Here is an 18624-nt window from a genome sequence, read left to right as displayed (position 1 = left end):
AAAGTAACACAGTACTTTGCAGCAGCAGCTCAAAGCATGATTGCAAGCTGTTAGCACCATGCTGGAGTAATGTGGGCCATTTCCCTAGAATACTATATTTTTAAATAAAACAGCTTTTTGGTTGCACGGGGCTCCCTCAGCTTGGTGTCCTGTGTCACAGAGCACGTATAAAACACTCTTGATTCACACTACATGGAGCACAGTGGGTATGATGTCAAGTGACCATAGGCTCCCAGTCCTTTGAATTTTTCCCCGCCTTCTTTTCCCATGTTATAATTTAAAGCCTCTACTACTATTCTGATCTTAATTTAAAGAAAAACAAAAAACAAGATCAGTTTAAAGCAGTGGTCTCCAAAGTGGGGTGCGCAAGACGATCCATTGGGGTGCGGGAAGAAAATATTAGAACTTCTATTTATCTTTATTTTTTATCTAAAAACAAGAAAGAAATTAAGCGTTACTAATATTTAATATACGGATTGACACTGGTGCCCTCACTCGGTCCGTATGTCAGACAGTCATGTGTCACGTACAGTACGTGAGGTATCCTGAGGGAAGAGTGGGCGTTCCACTACGCGGCGGTACACTAGTACAGTGTACAGTGGTCTCCAAACTTTGTACAGTGTTACACTCAGTAGTACATGTATATAATTTATAAATAAAGAAATATATTTATAATGGGGGTTCGTGCTCAAAAATTTTTTACTGATAGGGGTGTGCGATCAAAAAAGTTTGGAGACTACTGGTTTAAAGGGCCAGCATCATATAGTACACATCGTATTTTTGTAATGGGTTTTTTAATATATTTGCAATACGTGATATCGATGTGTACCATCTTAGGTGCTACTACGTGATAAGGTGTGGGAGAGCTATATTGCTTGTTATCGTGGCTTTCAGTTACAGTGCTTTCATTTCCTGTGGAACAAATAATGTTTTTACTGTAGTCCATCATCAAGTAGTGTAGAAAAAAAATCCCTCAACTAGATTTTTCCATGCAACTGGATTTCACTAGCATGCGCTAGGACAGTGGTTCCAAGCCTCGGGGCATGACCTAAATCAGGGATGCGGGGGGTCCTCAGTAGGGTTGTGAAGGGCCTTCACACACCCGTCCATTCACGCGCGTGGCCCAAGAGAGGCAGGTAGGTGGGGCAGGGCCGCCGCACACAAATGGGGTAATGGCAGCTTCCCCTGCCCCCAGGCCACCGCCCTCCGTTCTCAGCAGCGCCCACAGCACCAAGTCGGGAGTTCCTGTTGGTGGCCAATTTAGGGTCACAGCAAAAAAAGGTTGGGAACCACTGCTCTAGGAGCAGTGACGTTGCAGAATATCATGAGTTACGTGATCATGCACTCCTTTTTTTACAGTCTGCATATCAACTTAGATTAGAACTGCAGTTTGATTTTCAGAATTTAAAACAGCGCTTTACTGCAAAGGCAAGACCACATGGTTTTATGACATGCTTAGTGCACTACTGTTTTATACTGTAATGTCTAAACAAATGGTTCCTATAAATGACAATAAGTCTATTGTAGTATTTTATAAAAGCAGAATTGGCAGACTTCCAAAGCTTATACTATGCCCTGTCCATAAAAGGACTTCAAACTGTTTTTGAAAACACTTTCAAATACGGCTAAACCCAACCCTACTTGTAAAGAAGCTGAAACCTGCATGCAGCATGGTTCCTGAGCTGTGACCATGTCATAGCCGTGTTATAAAACGATACTGTAGACCAGCTAGAATGATCAGGCCGTCCCATCTGCATGATTTCTGCTGGACTGGCTTTACTTAGTACGGTTATTCCCTTGTGGGAAGGGATTAGGAAGGAAATACTGGCATTTATGAAAACTAAGGAGGATCCCAAACCAAAAAAATTGGGGAAAATTTGAATTTACCAATAAGACTTGGAGGAAGTTTTAGCTCTCACTTTTTTTAGTGTAGGCCTGTTAAATCAATATGGTGTCTCAGTCTTCCTTTGGAGACTGGGCCAGATACTGAAGCGCCTGTGTACCTCCATGCATTTAAACAGCCTGATGCACCTGTTACTCAGCCCTGGCAATCAGGAGGTTTTGTTCCAAAGATCAGTCTCCAGGCATTGGTCCAGGTCTTTCATTTTCCTGACATTTCTGTTCGTTAGTATAGTGTCAGTGAGAGAGCCTGTTGTTTTCATTATTATTTGATATGATGGACTCAGTGACAAGGGGGAAAAAGGCTCTGTGCAGTAAAAATCAATGCCAAGATTGAGGGCATAAGACAATATTTTCATTAAACAGAAATGTGGTGAGAGGACATAAACATGCAGAGCAACAGCAATCTTTATCTCACTTACACTGGTCTAGATGCAGGAGTCTGCGGTATTTTATTTTAGACTGGAAGAAACTAGGTTGACATAATTACCATGGCAGCCTGTTCTGCACAACATTTATTGACAAGTGTCTTATGCAGTAGTAATAGCAGTGTCAGGCCTCAAAAGGAAAAGCTTCCCCTCCCAGCCTAGAGCATGGCAAGTTATTAATATCGAGCAGTAAGAGTTTCTGCAGTACAGCAAACTTCCTCTTTCATTTCAATTGATATAGTTAAGGAGGGAGAAGAAAGTAAATAGGATTCCTTAGGGAAGATTTGTTTTCATTTGCTGTTGTAGGCTTCTTAAGACTTGATATATAAAAACTTCTGTGCTCAGAGTGCAAGAATCATGGCCTCTGCTGGATCGAATGACTTGTGAAGCTAGGCTGCCTGCATTCAAGGTTTTTCCCTTTTTGTATATACTCCAACCCCCTGTTTTCAATTTGTCCAAACTGATAAATCCAACTGGGGCCTGGTCTTGCAAATGCTGGTGCACATAAAAGACTTCACCCACTGCCAGCAGTTCAGCTGAACTAGAAGCATGCAGCCTACAAGTAAATTCAGCAGGTTTACTCTCAAAGTTAAAGTAACTCAGGATTGTAGCATTCGTATAGGATAGGGTCCTTTCGTTTGAAGGAATGTGAGAGTCTCTTTAAGAACAGGGGAGAAGAGCAAAGGGCAGTTTCACAGTGCTGCACAATAAACTAAACAGCCTGCACAGAGAGACAAGACTCATGCAAGTAAAGCCAATTCTATCTTATAGAAACTGCTCTAAAATCTGTTAAATAGGGAATTAAATTCTTGCCATAACTTTTAAAAACTGTTTTAATGACAAAATGGTGAATTATATAGCCTTGCTATAGAATTGTATGGGTGTTCTAAAAGTGCTCCAGGAAGTTTTATTTTCTGTGGAAATCTCTTGCAGAAGTGTCTTACTGAATTTAAACCACACTGCTGCTAGTAATTATTACCCTTCCAGTAGCATGTGGAGCATCAGCTGATTGTGTCACAAAGATGTGAAAGGCTGGGCAAACCTAGAGCTCACTGGATATTTTTTGTCACAACAGTTCCTCCACCCTAAGATGACCATATTAGGAGGCTCAGTTAAACTGAAATAGTCCATGAAATATTTCACAATTTTATGTCAAATCTGACAATTTAAAACAAAAACTTTTCTTTCATTTCAGAAAAGTTTCAGAATTTCATTTCAAAAGTTTATATGTCAGCAGTACGTTAAAGACATGTTATGTTATACTATGAGGTATTCATGGCTGGTACTGACAAGTAATTAACCTACACATACTGTAGAAACAAAAGTAAAATAAAGTTTTGAAATGAAATTTTTGTTTTGAAATAAAATTACAAAATGTATCCAGAGGGAAATTCTTAAAGATTTCTATTTTGGAATTTCCATTTCATAGGAAGTTTAGATAATACTTGGGTTTTGTTTCAATACAGAAGGAAAATTAAACTTTGAAACATCAAGGTTTCCCACCAGTGTCTGAGCATTAAGGCAGCTTAAAAAACAAAGGCAGCCAGGTAGATTTAGACACATGAATGAGGATTAAGCGAAGACACTCACTAAGATTTAAAAGCCTTATGCCTATGAAATGCAGCCCCCACCTTGCCTTGGTGTATGCAAAAGAGTTGAAATAACTGAAAAAATATGGACCGGATTCTTTACTTAAGCAAGTAGAAATCAGGGACATCTTTACATATGCTGCAGGGTTGGGGTAGGGAGATGCTTTAATTAAAGCGGCTCTTGGGAGCCGTTCAAGCTTTAATTAAAGTGCCCCTGCTGCCGGTTTAAAGTGTGGAGACTCTGAATACACAAGATATCTAGGCTGCCGGAGCATGCTAATTAAATTAATCAAGTGTGCTGTTATGTGTGCTAATTAGCACGCATCAGAGCAGGTGTCAGGCACTTGTGTAGGCACCCCAGGATTTCCTCCACTGAGGCCAATGGATTTACTTCAGTATATATGGGAGGAAAATACAGCCCTCTGTGGCAGCATGCACATAGATTGCAATGAGGGCAGTACAATACACTGAAGAGTGACCAAGTTGATTTATGGCCATTACTGTGAAACAGAGCTCCCATCCATCTTACTTTTCTTTCTTTCTCATTGTGAACCATTTCTTCACTGAAAGATGAACAGTTTTTACAAACCTAGGGTGTAAGCTCAGTGACCAGCACTGACACACAATTTGCTAGTTACTAATATCAGTACAAATGCAATACAAATGAAGTGAAACACAGCATATAGGAAACCAAGGCTGGGAACTGAAGACCTGTTCAAACACAAACTCATTTTAATTGGGTGCAATTAGAGCTTGCCTAGAATTCCTGCCATTTTACCTGTATATTAGGAGTTCTACAGGACTTTCGAAAGAGGATTTTTGTCTCCCACCTGTGTCTAGTAGTAGATGGCATCCATTTAAAATGAAATTGGTCAGCATGTTCACTCTTTATTCATTTCTCCATTGTTTTTAGCATTTGGTATTCATGCATATGTGTGCACACATGTAAATAAGAAAAAGATTTAACTAGTGTTCTCATTGAATTAATGTGATCTAAGAATGACTATATAAGTCTGGCAATCTGGATCTTATTGTTTGTGCCACAGAGCTGCTGTCTGACCTTGGACAAATAACATGTGAAATGGGGACAGTGATATTTGCTTGCATCACAGTGTTGTTTTGAGCCTTAACATTTGTTACAGCACTTTGAGATCTTTGGATGAAAGGCCTTAGCACATAATTATAATTATTGGTACAGACATGTTTTGGCATTTGAATATTAAGAAGCCTTTGAAGAAGTCACGGAGCCTGCTAGAGTCTAACTCCTTATTTATAGTAAGAATTTTTGTTGCTGTTTTTTTCTGATGGATTGCGTTTTAATATTAATCTAAAGAGATAAGAAACAAGAAAAGAAATACAGCCATCCCACATTAAAGTACAGTGACTTGAAAGGGTCTAATTTACATCTATAAAAGAAAAGAAGTGGCAGCATTAAGGGTGAAGCTTTTGTCGGCCATCCCATCATCCATTAATTACCCACTTATGCCAGGCTATTGCAGCATGTGCTGTATGTTATGTAAAGTAACGTACTATTGAGAGGCCGTTATGGTACTTGCACACAAAGGGTGATGAATTAAGAGCTAGGTCAGTCTGGCGTCTAGCCTCTACTACCCCAAATCATCTTCCTTATGTGAATGCAAGTCGGCTTTGAATATTACTTTAAAGTTCCTTATTGCACTTTTCATTATATTTAACGAGGATGCTTCAAATTTGCCCTGAAAGATCTACCTTTCACTAGAAAGGAAACGATTGAGATGAATGAACGAGGAGGGACTGGGGCTGGTGGGGAGTGCAGATGGTGCTCTTGGAATCCCCCACCTACATCTCTGTAAATGTGAAAGGGAAGTCAGGCAATTTGGAGGATGAGGCCTTTGTGCCACCTTGTTCAATTCCTTCAGGTGTCACAAGTGTGTGGCAGTGAATTCAGGGATCTAAGAGTGAGCTGTGGTGAATAGAGAGGGGAATAAATGGTAGGAAGGGGGAGATATGTGTTACTTTTGCCTCTCCCTGTAATACAGAGGAGGTGAGTCAGAGGAATGCTAATATAGCTAGAAACTGCACTGACTTACCTGCAAAGACACTTCTGCACTGAGAGCTCACCTAAGGAAGGTTTCAGGGGACAATGCCGTCTTCAAAAGTCCTACCGTAGACGTCCATTGTGCATAAATGCACAGCTGCGTTTTGTAGCTTTCTGGCCTTTACACAGGTATGTCTGCATAAGTGGACTGTGTGACCCCGAAGTATGAACTGCTGCTGTTGAAATATCACTTGACTACACTAAGGCTAGGTACAGACATCAAAAAGCCCGAGGCAGAATCAGTCACGTCTTCATGGGTTTCTCTAAGCTGCGTAAATTGGATCAGCAGAACTTGGAGTAAGCAGAACTCGCGTTCGCCCTTTGGTGGGGTGCGGCAGGGGGCGTAAAGATGCCTTCACTCACCGAGGCCAGCAGGCTGGAACTGCTGTCGCATTTCCCAGCCTGCCAGAGACATCTGAGAGCTCTGCTGTCCCACCACCAGCCAGTTGCTAGCGGTGGTGGTTGGGGGAGACAGAGGCCCTGTGCCATGTGCAGGGACCTCCACTTCTCTCCCCCCCCACACTGACAGCTGGTGGGGAGACAGGGCTTGGGAGAGAAGCTGCACGGGGCCAGGCAATGCGGGAAGGGGCCTCTGCTGTACTGGCTGGTGGGGGGCCGGGGTGGGGGCTTCCACTTTCCCACTCCACCCTGCTGTCCACCCGCTTGACAGGCACAGGCAGGACACAGGTCTGGGGAGCAGAGGCTTTGCTACCTCGCCTCTGGGACAGTTTAGATTCAGGGCGACCTGGCACCTGGTGGGAGTAGACATGTCAGCCAAGGCTAGCCCACCCACCTTGTGATGGGGAGTTAGCAAGGGCCCACAAAGGAGCATGGGATGCTGGAGGACAGCAACCCAAGTTGAGCTGGGAGGAGATCTGGTACAGAAGTTGGATAGCTCGGTCTACCCTGAACTAGTTGAATCTGCTACTACATCAATGTATGTCTACCTCAGACTATGTTCTACCATTTTTAAGACCAGTTTCTGAGCACGTGTAATGTCTGTACCTAGCCTAAGAGTTCAGTGAGAACGAAATTGTCAGCGGGCATTTAGACAGGTATCCTCAGAAGTTTTCCTATGCCATGGACACATGCTGACTCCCTGGCAGCAAAGACCTCTCTCGCCAGCTGTGGTGCCTGCCTCTCTTCACAGCTTGGTCATTGTGGAACTTGGGAGTTTAGGCCAACTTGGCAATTGCTGTATTTAAAGGTAAAGGCACACAAAAACCACCGCTTTCTTTTCTGTTAGGGAGCAGTTTACAAAGTGGTTGCAGCTTTACAGACAGATAAAAATACTTCTAAAAATTCCTGATTATTTTTGTCTCTATGCAGAGCACCTTTAAGCACTTATGGCCACCCCTAAGAAGCGCCCTGGGTCATACATCAAGTGTTCAAACATGATTTCTCTCCTGCATGGAAGACAAGAGGGTGACTTCTCTCATGTTTCTCTCCTGCAAGAACAAGCCTCCTTTTTAGTCAGGACACTGGAGAGGGATCTGTGCTCTGGAGACCCAGAGAAGAGCACTGTCCTTTGTCTCCTCCTCTCGCTATGGGATTCCTCTCCCGCAGACTTCTCTCGTGAGCTGTCACATGGGGGAGCGACGCCGGGGCTCAGGGAAGTCCGCGATGCTCAGCACAGCTTGTGTGCTGTGAAACCGCTCTCTCTTGGGATTTAGAGACCTTCCACAGGACTGTGGTGGGAAAACACCAGAGACAAACACTCCTCTCTCTGCAGGGCTATGCATGAAAGGGATACCATTCAAATGTTGTCCCAGTTGCCCATAGCATTTAATCACCCCACAGAGCCTGTTTTAATACAAATACATTTTGTGTGAGTGAGTCTTGAGAAAGAAGTGTTCTTAATTTGAGGCATATCACTTGCATAGATTGGCAAAGGACACTGGGATGGATGCAAATAGATTTTAGCATATCATGAGGCCAATGAGTGGTGTTGTAAACCCACGTGATTTTATCCACATCTTTGCCTTTTCCTTGGGGGGGGCATGCAATGGGCTGCTCTCTGTATGTGAGTATTTGAAAGGGGTGTGTGCATGTGTGTTGAGCACACGTCTGTGTGTATGTGCAAGAAACAGGATACAACAGTGTGGGAGAGAGGAATAAAGTGTGTCAGTGTGTGGGCGAACAATAAAAGGAAGGATGTCTGTGGTGATAGGTTGGGTTTAAAGACAACAGCAACTGTAGCTGCTGAATACATTTTCTGTTCACTTTTTTATTAACTGAAAGCTTTTTTATGAAAAAGTTGTTTTGGGTGGAAAATTTGACAAGTATAAAAATGTGGTTCTTAGGTACAAAGATATCAGCTTGGGGGTTTTGACTAATTGTCCTCGTAGAGCAATTGAGCAAAAGGAGGAGTCAGAATATGAAAGAAAAAAGAGAAATGGGAGATGAAGGAAATGAAAGGGAGCAAGAGCTCTGAACTCTGTCCCGGTTTAGAAACGAGCATCCTGATTGGCTGCTGGGAGCACCAGCATTTAGTTCCAGCCTGGGCCACGGGTTTCCAGACCAATCCGGATGTTCGAAGAGCGGATCGTGGGTAGCTTGATGCAGGGATCATCTGTTCTCTGATCTACAACAGAGGCCGGGATCAGAATGCAGAAAGCCAGCAGCCAAGTTACTACAGCTGAGAGGCAATCCGCAGAGCAAAGTCCAAGCAATCAGTCAAGCCAGGGGTCAGGATCCAGATGGATCAACAGCCAAGCTACCTAAGGGTAATCCACAGGGCAAAGGCTGAGCAGTGAGTCAAGCCAGGGGTCAGGAAACAAGAAATGGATCTGCAGGGAAATCTGACGCCAGTCTAAAATCTGTTTAACAATGTAGTCTTCATACCCTTCAACCATTATGAGTGGGGGAGGCAGGGTCTCACAGTCAGGAAAAGGGTTTTTGATACAGGGCTTGAGGAGAGAGCTATGAAAAATTGGGTGCACCTTCAGTGTCTCTGGTGGATGGCATTTATACATGAAGGAGTTAATGTGCTCCTTGACCTCAAAGGGACTGAGATATTAGTGGTCTAATTTGGCTGCTGTTAAGTACGACATGATTTTCCCAAACCAGATTCCTCTTAAGCTCCATTAAAGTCAATGGCAGATATATACATGCTCTAGTCTGTGATTCTGCCCGCTGCTTCCCTAGAGACGTAAAGGTTGCAGCAAGGGAGGTTTAGTAATGCAAGCTTCCTGAACATGGGCAGTTGTTGTAGTGGCGGAGGCTCCCTGGGGGCTGTCATTTTGGCAACCCTCTAAATGAGTACCTGGGGCGAGTGTCCTGCTCACGTGTCCCTAGGTTATTCAGTATAAAAGGATCATGCTGTAATTGTGTATTTGTTACAATGAGTATTTTTTTGGTAGAGATTCTGTGCAAAACATGGACACCGTATTGTGTCAAATTTGGTGGTCATTTTAATAAGTGCAGCTTTTATGTTATTTATAGACATAGATATCTATATCTTGATATATAGTGCGTGTGCATGTATTCAGCTTTTGCTTTAAGGAGTTGTACTCCAGGTTCTTACCCTTGGGCCATGCTAAAGGCAGTATCTTCAGCCTCTTTGTAGAACAGGAGGTTTAAGGAAGCTGTTGTCCAGAGTTCAAAAAAGTTCCTGCTATGTCTTTAAAATGACTCTGCTACACCTTTTTGTATTCAATCATCAAATTAGCAGATACCTGAAACATTTTAGATACATTGTTCAGTACATAAACTAGTTATCCATGGTAGCAAAGTTTGGGCTGCCTCTTCAGCATTTAGCAATATTAGCTGCCTATGCATGTGCTCAGGGGTAGGAAGGGAGGTGTTTTAGTGAGAGTAGTTCCCAGAGAGCCACTCTGATTCAAACACCTCACCATCATGTGCATTAAGCCCCTGCACACTGAAAAATGGCTGGACGCTTTATCTAAAACTCATTTGGCAAAGTTTAGATAACATGCCCTGCAACCATTTTAAAGCACACAACAAAGGTTGGCGTGGCCATGCTGGCATGCTCTAATTAGAACGTGAACCAGCATGTGTATAGGCAGCCATTATGACCAGTGCACGAAAGAAAAATATGGGACAAGGGGAAGAAGAAAAGTTTTTGTGCAAAAGGAAAGGACGGACAGGATTACTTTGCTTCAACTTCTGTAGACCCTCTAAAGAGTATTAGGACTTTCATTACCCACTCTAATTAAAGAGTTAGCTTGTCAGATTTCTCATAGATCAATTGGTTTCAGCATTTGTTGCTGTGAACATTTTTATGACCGAATTAAATTCTGTCCTGTGTTACTTCACTGAATCCACTTGTTCAGATGTAGCCCACATAGCTGGTAATTGAAATTCTTTATTTTGACAGCTTGACAGTGACTTGCACACAGTGGGTTTTGGTACATCAGTTCAGTGCAGGTCCTAGATAAACAGGTATTTACATCCAGTGGATCCTCATCTTAACTGGCATTAGTTGTAAGTCAGCAAGTAACTATTAAATACAACTGACATTTTTGTGATAGTAGTAGAGCAATGCAATTTCCAAATGGAAAAGGCCCTGCAAGTCATTTAACTGTATCTTGTCCTGTATCTTGTTCTTGTCTCCAGTTAGGTACGGCAGGTATAGGGACTTTCACAACCTTTCATGGGATTATATTACACAGCTTCATGGATCTCCGTGTTGAAATTTAACTTAATTTTTCCATATCTTAATTTCAGCCATTATCCCTAGTTAAATGATACCGGGGCTGGTATTTAAGAGACAGAACTCACACAGCACTTCCTGCAAACCTGAAATTTTAGTGATTATGTCAGATTTTATTAGAGCTGGTGTTAGATCCATGGGGGTACAAGGCAGAGGCTTTAAGATATGACCCCCTTCCTCTTCCCACCTGCTCAGTCTGTCTTGCATTAACTTGGCTAGAGCAGGGCCTTGATGGCCTAAGGTCCTGGGAAGTTTCTCCGATATAGTCTGGGGTGAGGGCTGAAACACTCTGGTTGGTTTAACATGAGAAAAATGTTCCGAAGTATTCTCATGGCTTCATAAGTTGCACAGGGGAAAAGGAGTGATTCTGTTCTCAGCTATACTGGCATAAGCTGCAAGTATCTCTTTTGACTCCAATTCATAATTTACTTCAGCTCAGGTGTTTCACACACAGATTGGAGTCACTGATTGCAGATTCTGACCTAGGAAAAAGCACAGGGTATAAACCAGTGCACAATTCAGTCCTAAGTCACGTGGAAAGGAGAAACCATTTCAAGTGACTTGATAAAAGGCAGCTTTTGGATAGCAAACTCTCCTTTCTAAAGAGATCTTACTGATCATGGGATTAAGAAGAGGCTGTTGGATGTTTGTCTTAAATGCATGCTCCCCAGCAAAACAGAAGTGCTGGATCTCGGTGGGTGGTGAGTTCTGGTCCCTTTATTGCAAGGTGAGAGCATTCAGAGGCTTCAGGTTTTCTGTCAGGCTCATAGCTCATGTTTTATAAGTTGGAAACGGAATGCCGGGAAATATTCTCTGGCTCAGTGGAACTCTTTGAGAAAGAGAGAAAATTACCCTTTTATTGTAAGGTTTGCCAAATGATCTCTGAGAAAATGTGATATCATTCATATGCATTGCCAAGCTGGAGAGACGCCGCACATCTTGGCAGTCATCTAGAGCTAACGTATAATTCCTTTGGGTTGGTATGGGTTTTATCAGAAATAGTTCCATGTGCAGTATTTACATAAGTGTGGTGGAGTGTGAGGATAAACACAGCTGTGGCATTGCCCTAAATATTTCTATTCAATGGGGAATTAAGAGAACTTTATCACCGAACTGCAGATAAACATTTTCAGCAAGCAGTGGCTAGTTCAGCCAAGGAGTCGATCAGACCTACAAATGCTGGCCTGCCTGGAAATATTTAAGCACTTTTGCATTAGAGTTTACTAAGGTCATCAGTATTTTTTTTCTTTTCAGTAAATATGGAAATACCATCAGTCAGCAAGTAGCTGTCAACACCAAGGATTTCCCAGAAGGGGTTGTAAATGTATTGAGCATGTGTGGAAAGGGAAGGAGTGGGGTAGGCACTAGCTTATACGGGTGGGATCCTGGTTTTCTGTTTAAAAATTGCAAATTCTCCAATAAAGATGCAAATTCTCTGATTAAAACCCCCAAAATCTGTGATTCAAGTGAAATGCCACTATATATATATATGTAGGTATCAATTGAACAGTGTTTCATAGCAATAGCAGACTGTCTGCTGTGGGCTTGGGGCTCACTGCCGCACTGCCCTCCATGGCTCAGTGGACAGAGCCCAGCATGGCAGGGCAGCATGGGGCCAGGTGGGGAAGCTTGCAGAGATGCAAAAATGGAAAATCTGCATGTTCCGCTGTTAAAATGAGAAATCTATGCTTTTCTCCGTTAAAGGGAGAAAATCTGCATTTCTTCCCATTTTTACATGGAAAACCCTGCTTATAAGGTGCTTGATCTTTGAGCATAGTAGAAGCCTACAGTAGGCTCCATGAGAGAAGTTTCTATAATGACCATTGTTTGGAAACCTGACTGCAAGGTTGAATAATTAGACCCTTAGCATAGAAGTAGGAGACCCAGATCCTCCATGTCATTTAGATGCCCAACTCGCATTGAAATCAGCAATGGAATTCGGGCCACTCTTAAGTGGGAGTGAGATGCATAAATACATTTGAGGGTCTGAGGCTGAATTCTTAATTATGGAGCAGTCTAGTTGGAGGCTCCAATTCACGCCTTCCCCACTCCCTTTGGCTCCAGCTCAAGCTAAGCAAACCCCAGCTCCAAGCTCCCTCCCCCTCCTGTCACCCCTTCCTTTTCTGCAGACAGCTCCAGTTGTGTGCAAGGACAGACTGAACTTAATGAAGGTGCTCTGCTTTGGAGCACCTTCATCTGAATCTCATTACATGAGGGTTGATTGACTGTGCGATTGTGCACTTTTAAAGTGCTCTGCAGTAGTGCACTTCTGTCAGGGCAAAGCTGTAGAGTGCTTTCAAGGGGCTGATCATGCGACATATGTCACTTCTGTCAGCACCCTTAGTGCTTCACCATCAGACTTTGGTGACTGATGAGCAATTTACAGAAAATGGTACATAATCTCTCTTCCTAAAAATAAACCCATCAAAAAGCACTGAGCAATAATATTTAGAGAGTAATTTTTCATGTGCTTGTTTTAAAAAATATATTATTAGAAGGTACTACGTTATGCCAGACCAAAACATTGCTTAGTAATTTGAATTCAGTTAAAGATACCCTTCAGGAAAAACCCTCTAAATGTTTATGACAACAGGATATTAAGAACTGAGTTGATTTCTTTTGACGGAAACTGGAGGATTCCATTTAAAATGCTATTGGATTTTCATCTTAATAAAGCTGATGGGAGGGAAAGGAACGTAACTATTAGACATGCACTTTAAATAGCTGCAGCCACCAGAAACGTTCTGATGGGAATAAATGTAGACAATTACAAGTTTGTGTATTTAAAATACCTATTTGTTTAAGTGGTTAATATTGAGCAGGATGCTAATTCAAAACTGCATGAATACAAGTTGCCATTTGGAAGCTCTTTCAGCCCTGGTGTATTTACTTTTAAACCAAACATTGCTGCAAAACTAGCTTGGAAAGAAACAACACAGACTTTGTAACTTCTATTGCAACTGCAAAGAAGTTCTTTCCCAGTGCAGTGCTTGCTTTGCCTTATTTTGCTGTACAGTACACAGTAAGTTTGGTGGGGGTGGGGTTTATATAAATCACATCACAAACAAGCTTCGCAAAGGCCATTGTTTCAAAAATCAAACTCAACATTAATTTTTCTTGTCGAATGACACAATACTGTCCTTGTACCTGGAAAAAAATTCCCTTCCCCCTCCTCCCCTTTTTAAAGACTTTTTAAAATGGGAGGTGGGTAGAACTGGCTTTGATTCCCAGTTCTGCTGCTGGCTTGCTGGATAACCAGGGGCATGTTGCATCACCTTTCTCTGCATCAGTTTTCCCCGTTTGTGAAATAAGAATAATGATACTGAACTCTTCTTGTAAAATGCCTTGAGATTTGCTGATGAACAGGGCTTTAGGGGAGATAGATGGCATTATTTTAATAATCATCATTATTATTATTATTAAAATCTGTCCCTACCGAGCCAAGGGGAGTTATGTTACTAAAATCTGTTCTAAAGCAGAGAGGCCAAGAGTTTTAAAACTAGGAGACCAAATGTACACACCCCTAAATCAGGATTTAAATGATCTATATCAGCATCTTGAGTTTGCAGGTTGCTGAGAACCCAATAGTTCCTAGTTTCTCAACTTGAGCTGTTGGGAGCTCAGCATTTTTGTGAGTAAAATGGTCAAAATCAGTTTTTTAAGTCCATAGCTTTAGAGTGTTGTCTTTAAAATCACATTCCAGCCAGGATGCATACAACTTGACTCTACTCCCAGGCTTGACCTACAGGGAAGACTTTGTGAGGAGCTATCTTTGTACTTACATTATTATAAAGAACAAATGTCATGTGAGATCACTGAGAGAGAAAAGCTGCTTCTGTAGTCACTTTTTAGAGCTGAACCACACTAACTCTTTTAGAGTCTGCTAGGAGAGATGTAAAGTGATTTATACATGTGTGTTCATAGAGAGAAACACGTTAAACAGCATGTAAGGACCTATATATCCTAATCAGGACTGGGTTAGCTACTGGCATTTTTTAAAAAACAGTTAGTGCTAGCAGGAGCTTTGGCACTATTCATAGGACCAGTATGAACAGATTTTTTTTTGCCCTGAAAACTGTGTTACACTGTGCCTTGAAACCACAGTGTGAGGTGGTAGCCCACAGGATGGCTTGGTAAGTCTGGATTTCAAGAAAAGCATTCATCATCACATCAGTCAGGTCAACCATAATGGAAAGTTTGATGGTCCCTGACCACAGTTAGATATAGTGGTTAGCTGGCACATTCTTGCTGTCGGGAACAGAGGATAAAGGGAATGTTCAGGACATTTCAGTATTTCTTCATCCCTTAAAATATGGACGTGTGTAAAATCTGGATACTTAATGATATAATCCAACCTACAGTGGAAGCATGAGGAAGTTGCGATTTCATAGTTTCATAGTTGTTAGGGGCTGGAAGTGGCCTTACAGATCGTTGGGTCCAGTCCTCTTGCACTTGGGGGATAGGGGTTTCTTTATTGTTGTTTCACTGTTTTGTGAGTTCGCCATTGACACATATTAGGCACCTATAGAATACCCTTAAAATAAGGGTAAACACTCAAGTCTTCATTCTGGTTTCATGATGGATGCTATGTCACAACTGTAGTGCTTGTTGAGGCTTTCTAGGAAAGATGACCCAAGCCATTAGAAATTCCTGGTACTTGAAAAGCAACAGTGTAAGTTTTAAGTAGTATATGAATACTCATTTACCCTAGTTACTCCACACTTGTAACTTCAGAAGGGCCTAAATTTGCAAGTCACCATTAACCAGTAATTCAAAGTAACAGCGATAAAAACTGAACCAGATTTGAAATAGTATTAATTGAACCAGTTGTAAAGGTAAGTGAAGTTTTGATCTTGATAGTATTTTTTAACTTATTGCTTAATTAAAAGTGGGCAAATTATCCACTTAAAGTTACGCAAGTTTCTGGGAGTGAACATAATATTTTTCCCCTGATTTTTTTAGACTTATTGAAGTCCATTCACCTGATGGCAAGCACACTGTGGTACTAAGGAGTAAGGATTCAGCCACAACCCAGGCCTGGTTCAATGCTATCCACTCCAGTATCAATGATCTCATCCCCAGGGTGGTTGCAGAAGTCAGAGACCAGCTGGGTAAAACAGGGATCGCTGGAAGTCGAGAAATTAGGCACCTAGGCTGGCTTGCAGAAAAGGTAACAAAACTATTTTTATTTTCATTTCAAAGCTCTCTGTATGTTTCTGAAATTGGCCTTATCTGGAAAGAAAGGCTGACTCAGGTGTTTGTTTTTATATAGGCTTTGTGAAGGGTGCTGCGTCTTGTGCTAGCTGTCACCTATAGTGCATTATGTAATTCAGCTGACCATTTAATTGGTCTTTTGAGCCTCCTAGCTCAAGCATCTCCTATAGCTTGTCTCAAAAAAGGTTTCAGTCTGAATTCACCAGGAAGGTCTTTGGTGATCCTTGGGTGTTAGTTTGAAAACTGTTGTTCTAGTATGATGTAAATTCTAGCAGACATATGGAGCTACACAAGTTCTAGATCTCAAGGAATCCACTTTATACTGTAATGGTGTGTGTGCTATGACTGGCTCCAGTAGCAGTGCTTTAGTACCATTAGGGAATGTCCTTTAAAAGGACGCACTATAACTCTTCAGCAGTTCATTTGTTGCATCTGTGCGTAACATAATGAGGCAAAGGATGCCAAGTTGTTTAAATATCTTTTGTCACCCCACTCAAACTTCAAAAAGCCAGCAAAACTGAGTTAGCTCTGCTGTTTAACTGAGGATGACCCTCCCCGCCCCACGTTATTTAGCCTGTAAAATTTTGGAATGAACTTCCTTCCCCTTAATAGAATTGAGTCCTGTGTTAGAATGCCTGATGGAAATGTAACATTTCCATTTTTTCAGGGCAGCCAACTCTCTACCCACTCATCTTTGCAAGCTTTTTAAAGGTAAAGTATTTTTGTCTTCTCCTGGCATGTTTCAAATAATCTCCCCAGAAGGAATGAAATACCCATACCTATCAGGTATACAAAAAAATTAATAGTATGTAGATTGGGTTAATAGAAAAATATTTGTAAAATATGAGCAGGTTAAGAGATCACTGTTAAGAGCATACAAAACAGGAATTTTAGGGGCACTTGGTTGAGTGCCTTTCTTTTATTTAGAAGTGTATGATCTATACACTACATAGTGGGATTAAAATAGAAAGGACATTGCCTATCGTTCCTTAGCAGCAATAATGACATTTAATTTTAAAAGTGCCCAATTTGACAGTAGACTCAAGTGTTATATGAAGATTCTGACATAGAATAGCTGCCACATCCCACAGTAGAGGTGGGTGAGCATTTCACTGGTGGACAGTTGATTGCTGAAGATAGTATAGAGTGATAATGAATAGAAGGATTGCAAAGGAATTGTTAAAATGATTACTTGGCATATACTCTTTATAGTGCTGAAATGAGTGGAAAGTACCTGTATTATCCTCAGTCTGCCTTTTTCATAACATTCACCACACAGGCAACCTCCATTCCATGCTTTTGAGATGTATAAATTTCTTCTGTCTAATTACCACACTCCAGCAGCCTCAGTGTCACATGTATTCAGCATTCCCGCACTTCATAATGGCAGCAGGGGTGCTTTAACTAAACTTTAACTGCTATTTTGAAGTGTGGAACACTGAATACATGAGATGCTGCAGGCGCTTTAATTAAAGTGGTTCTCAGGGGCTGCTCTAATTAAAGCATCCCCCACCCTGAAGCACATGTATGCCCTTAGTTTATGACCGTTAAGGAAGATTTATGGCACCACTTACAAAATCGTTACATTGAGTGCTCAACACAATGTAATAAAGTTAATCATGATGGATTCTTTTGACTGTTGTGGGACTGTAAAATGTAGTCTCATAGAAATTCCATTGTAGCTTGCTATAATTACTGTCCACTTAAACTGAAGTATGTCTTGGATTCTGTTTGACTGCGTACTAAATTTAAACTTCAACCTTTACATTACTATAAAAATTGGTCTGTTAGAGAAGTGCTGGGGCAATATTAAAATAAGTAGCTGGTCATGTAAGGCTATACCTAATAGCAATTGCCAGAACTCTCCTGAGACCACAATCGTTCCACATCAAAAAGTCAACCATTAGTTGGTCTGCTCTAGAATGAAACCTCCAATTCCACTGCCAAAGGATGCCCCTGTTTCTGTTCATCAATATGCGTTATGGTTTTAGATGTACTTCAACAGGCAGCAGGTTTTTAAACAAGGCAGTACCTGCAACAAAAGACTTGGTGCGTATATGGAACCTAAAATCATAGATTCATAGAATATACGCATTAAGTCTTTTGTTGCAGGTGTAGTGCCTTCTTGAGGAAACTGAGTTAGTGGGAGAAAAACAGGAAACTGTGTTTTCAGGATTATAAAATTTTTAAACATCTTGGTGGTGGTCAACAATGTCAAAATAGAGCATCCCTCAAGCTTTAGAGAAATGTCAGAATAACCTCCCTTTTTCTTTAAAGCTGGTTTGTGACTCTGAAAGTGATGGGTGTTTGATTCCTTCTGCATTGAGTATCATTACTAGATAGCTATTTGGTGAAAGGCACATTTAAGCAGGCATCTCTTGATGTGCACTGGTGATACTTGAGCTCACCATAAGTAGAAGTATGTTTTGTAATTGTTTCTTTACACTTGACACCAGTGGTTCTCAACAGTTTTGTACTCAAGACATCCCTTGAAAAATGCCAGCTCTTAGCTTTCGTTTTTTGACTATGGAAAAAATAATGGAGCAATTCTTCTGTTGCAGAGAACTCAGAAAGATCACGAGTCAAAATGCTTTTGACACTATGGATTCCTATTTGAAATCTCTGGGGTGTGAATCAAATATAGATATTTGCACCATATTTCATAGATTTCATAGGCATTAGGGCTGGAAGGGACCTCAGAAGATCATCGAGTCCAGCCCCCCGCCTGAAGGGCAGGAAGTC

General features: G+C 41.5%; 1 protein-coding gene across 1 annotated transcript in view; it reads left to right on the top strand.

Annotated features, from left to right (window-relative positions):
- Positions 1–18624, top strand: part of SNTB1 (syntrophin beta 1) — a 192711-nt gene that overhangs the window by 99170 nt on the left and 74917 nt on the right. The window contains exon 3 of the mRNA XM_019552374.1: positions 15631–15838. Coding sequence (XP_019407919.1) covers positions 15631–15838 — 208 coding nt within the window. The remainder of the gene's footprint in view (positions 1–15630; positions 15839–18624) is intronic.

The sequence above is a fragment of the Crocodylus porosus genome, unplaced genomic scaffold, assembly GCF_001723895.1.
Source record: "Crocodylus porosus isolate Cpor-Errol unplaced genomic scaffold, CroPor_comp1, whole genome shotgun sequence".
Classification (NCBI taxonomy): Eukaryota; Metazoa; Chordata; order Crocodylia; family Crocodylidae; genus Crocodylus; species Crocodylus porosus.
This window is presented reverse-complemented; position numbering and strand designations above follow the sequence as displayed.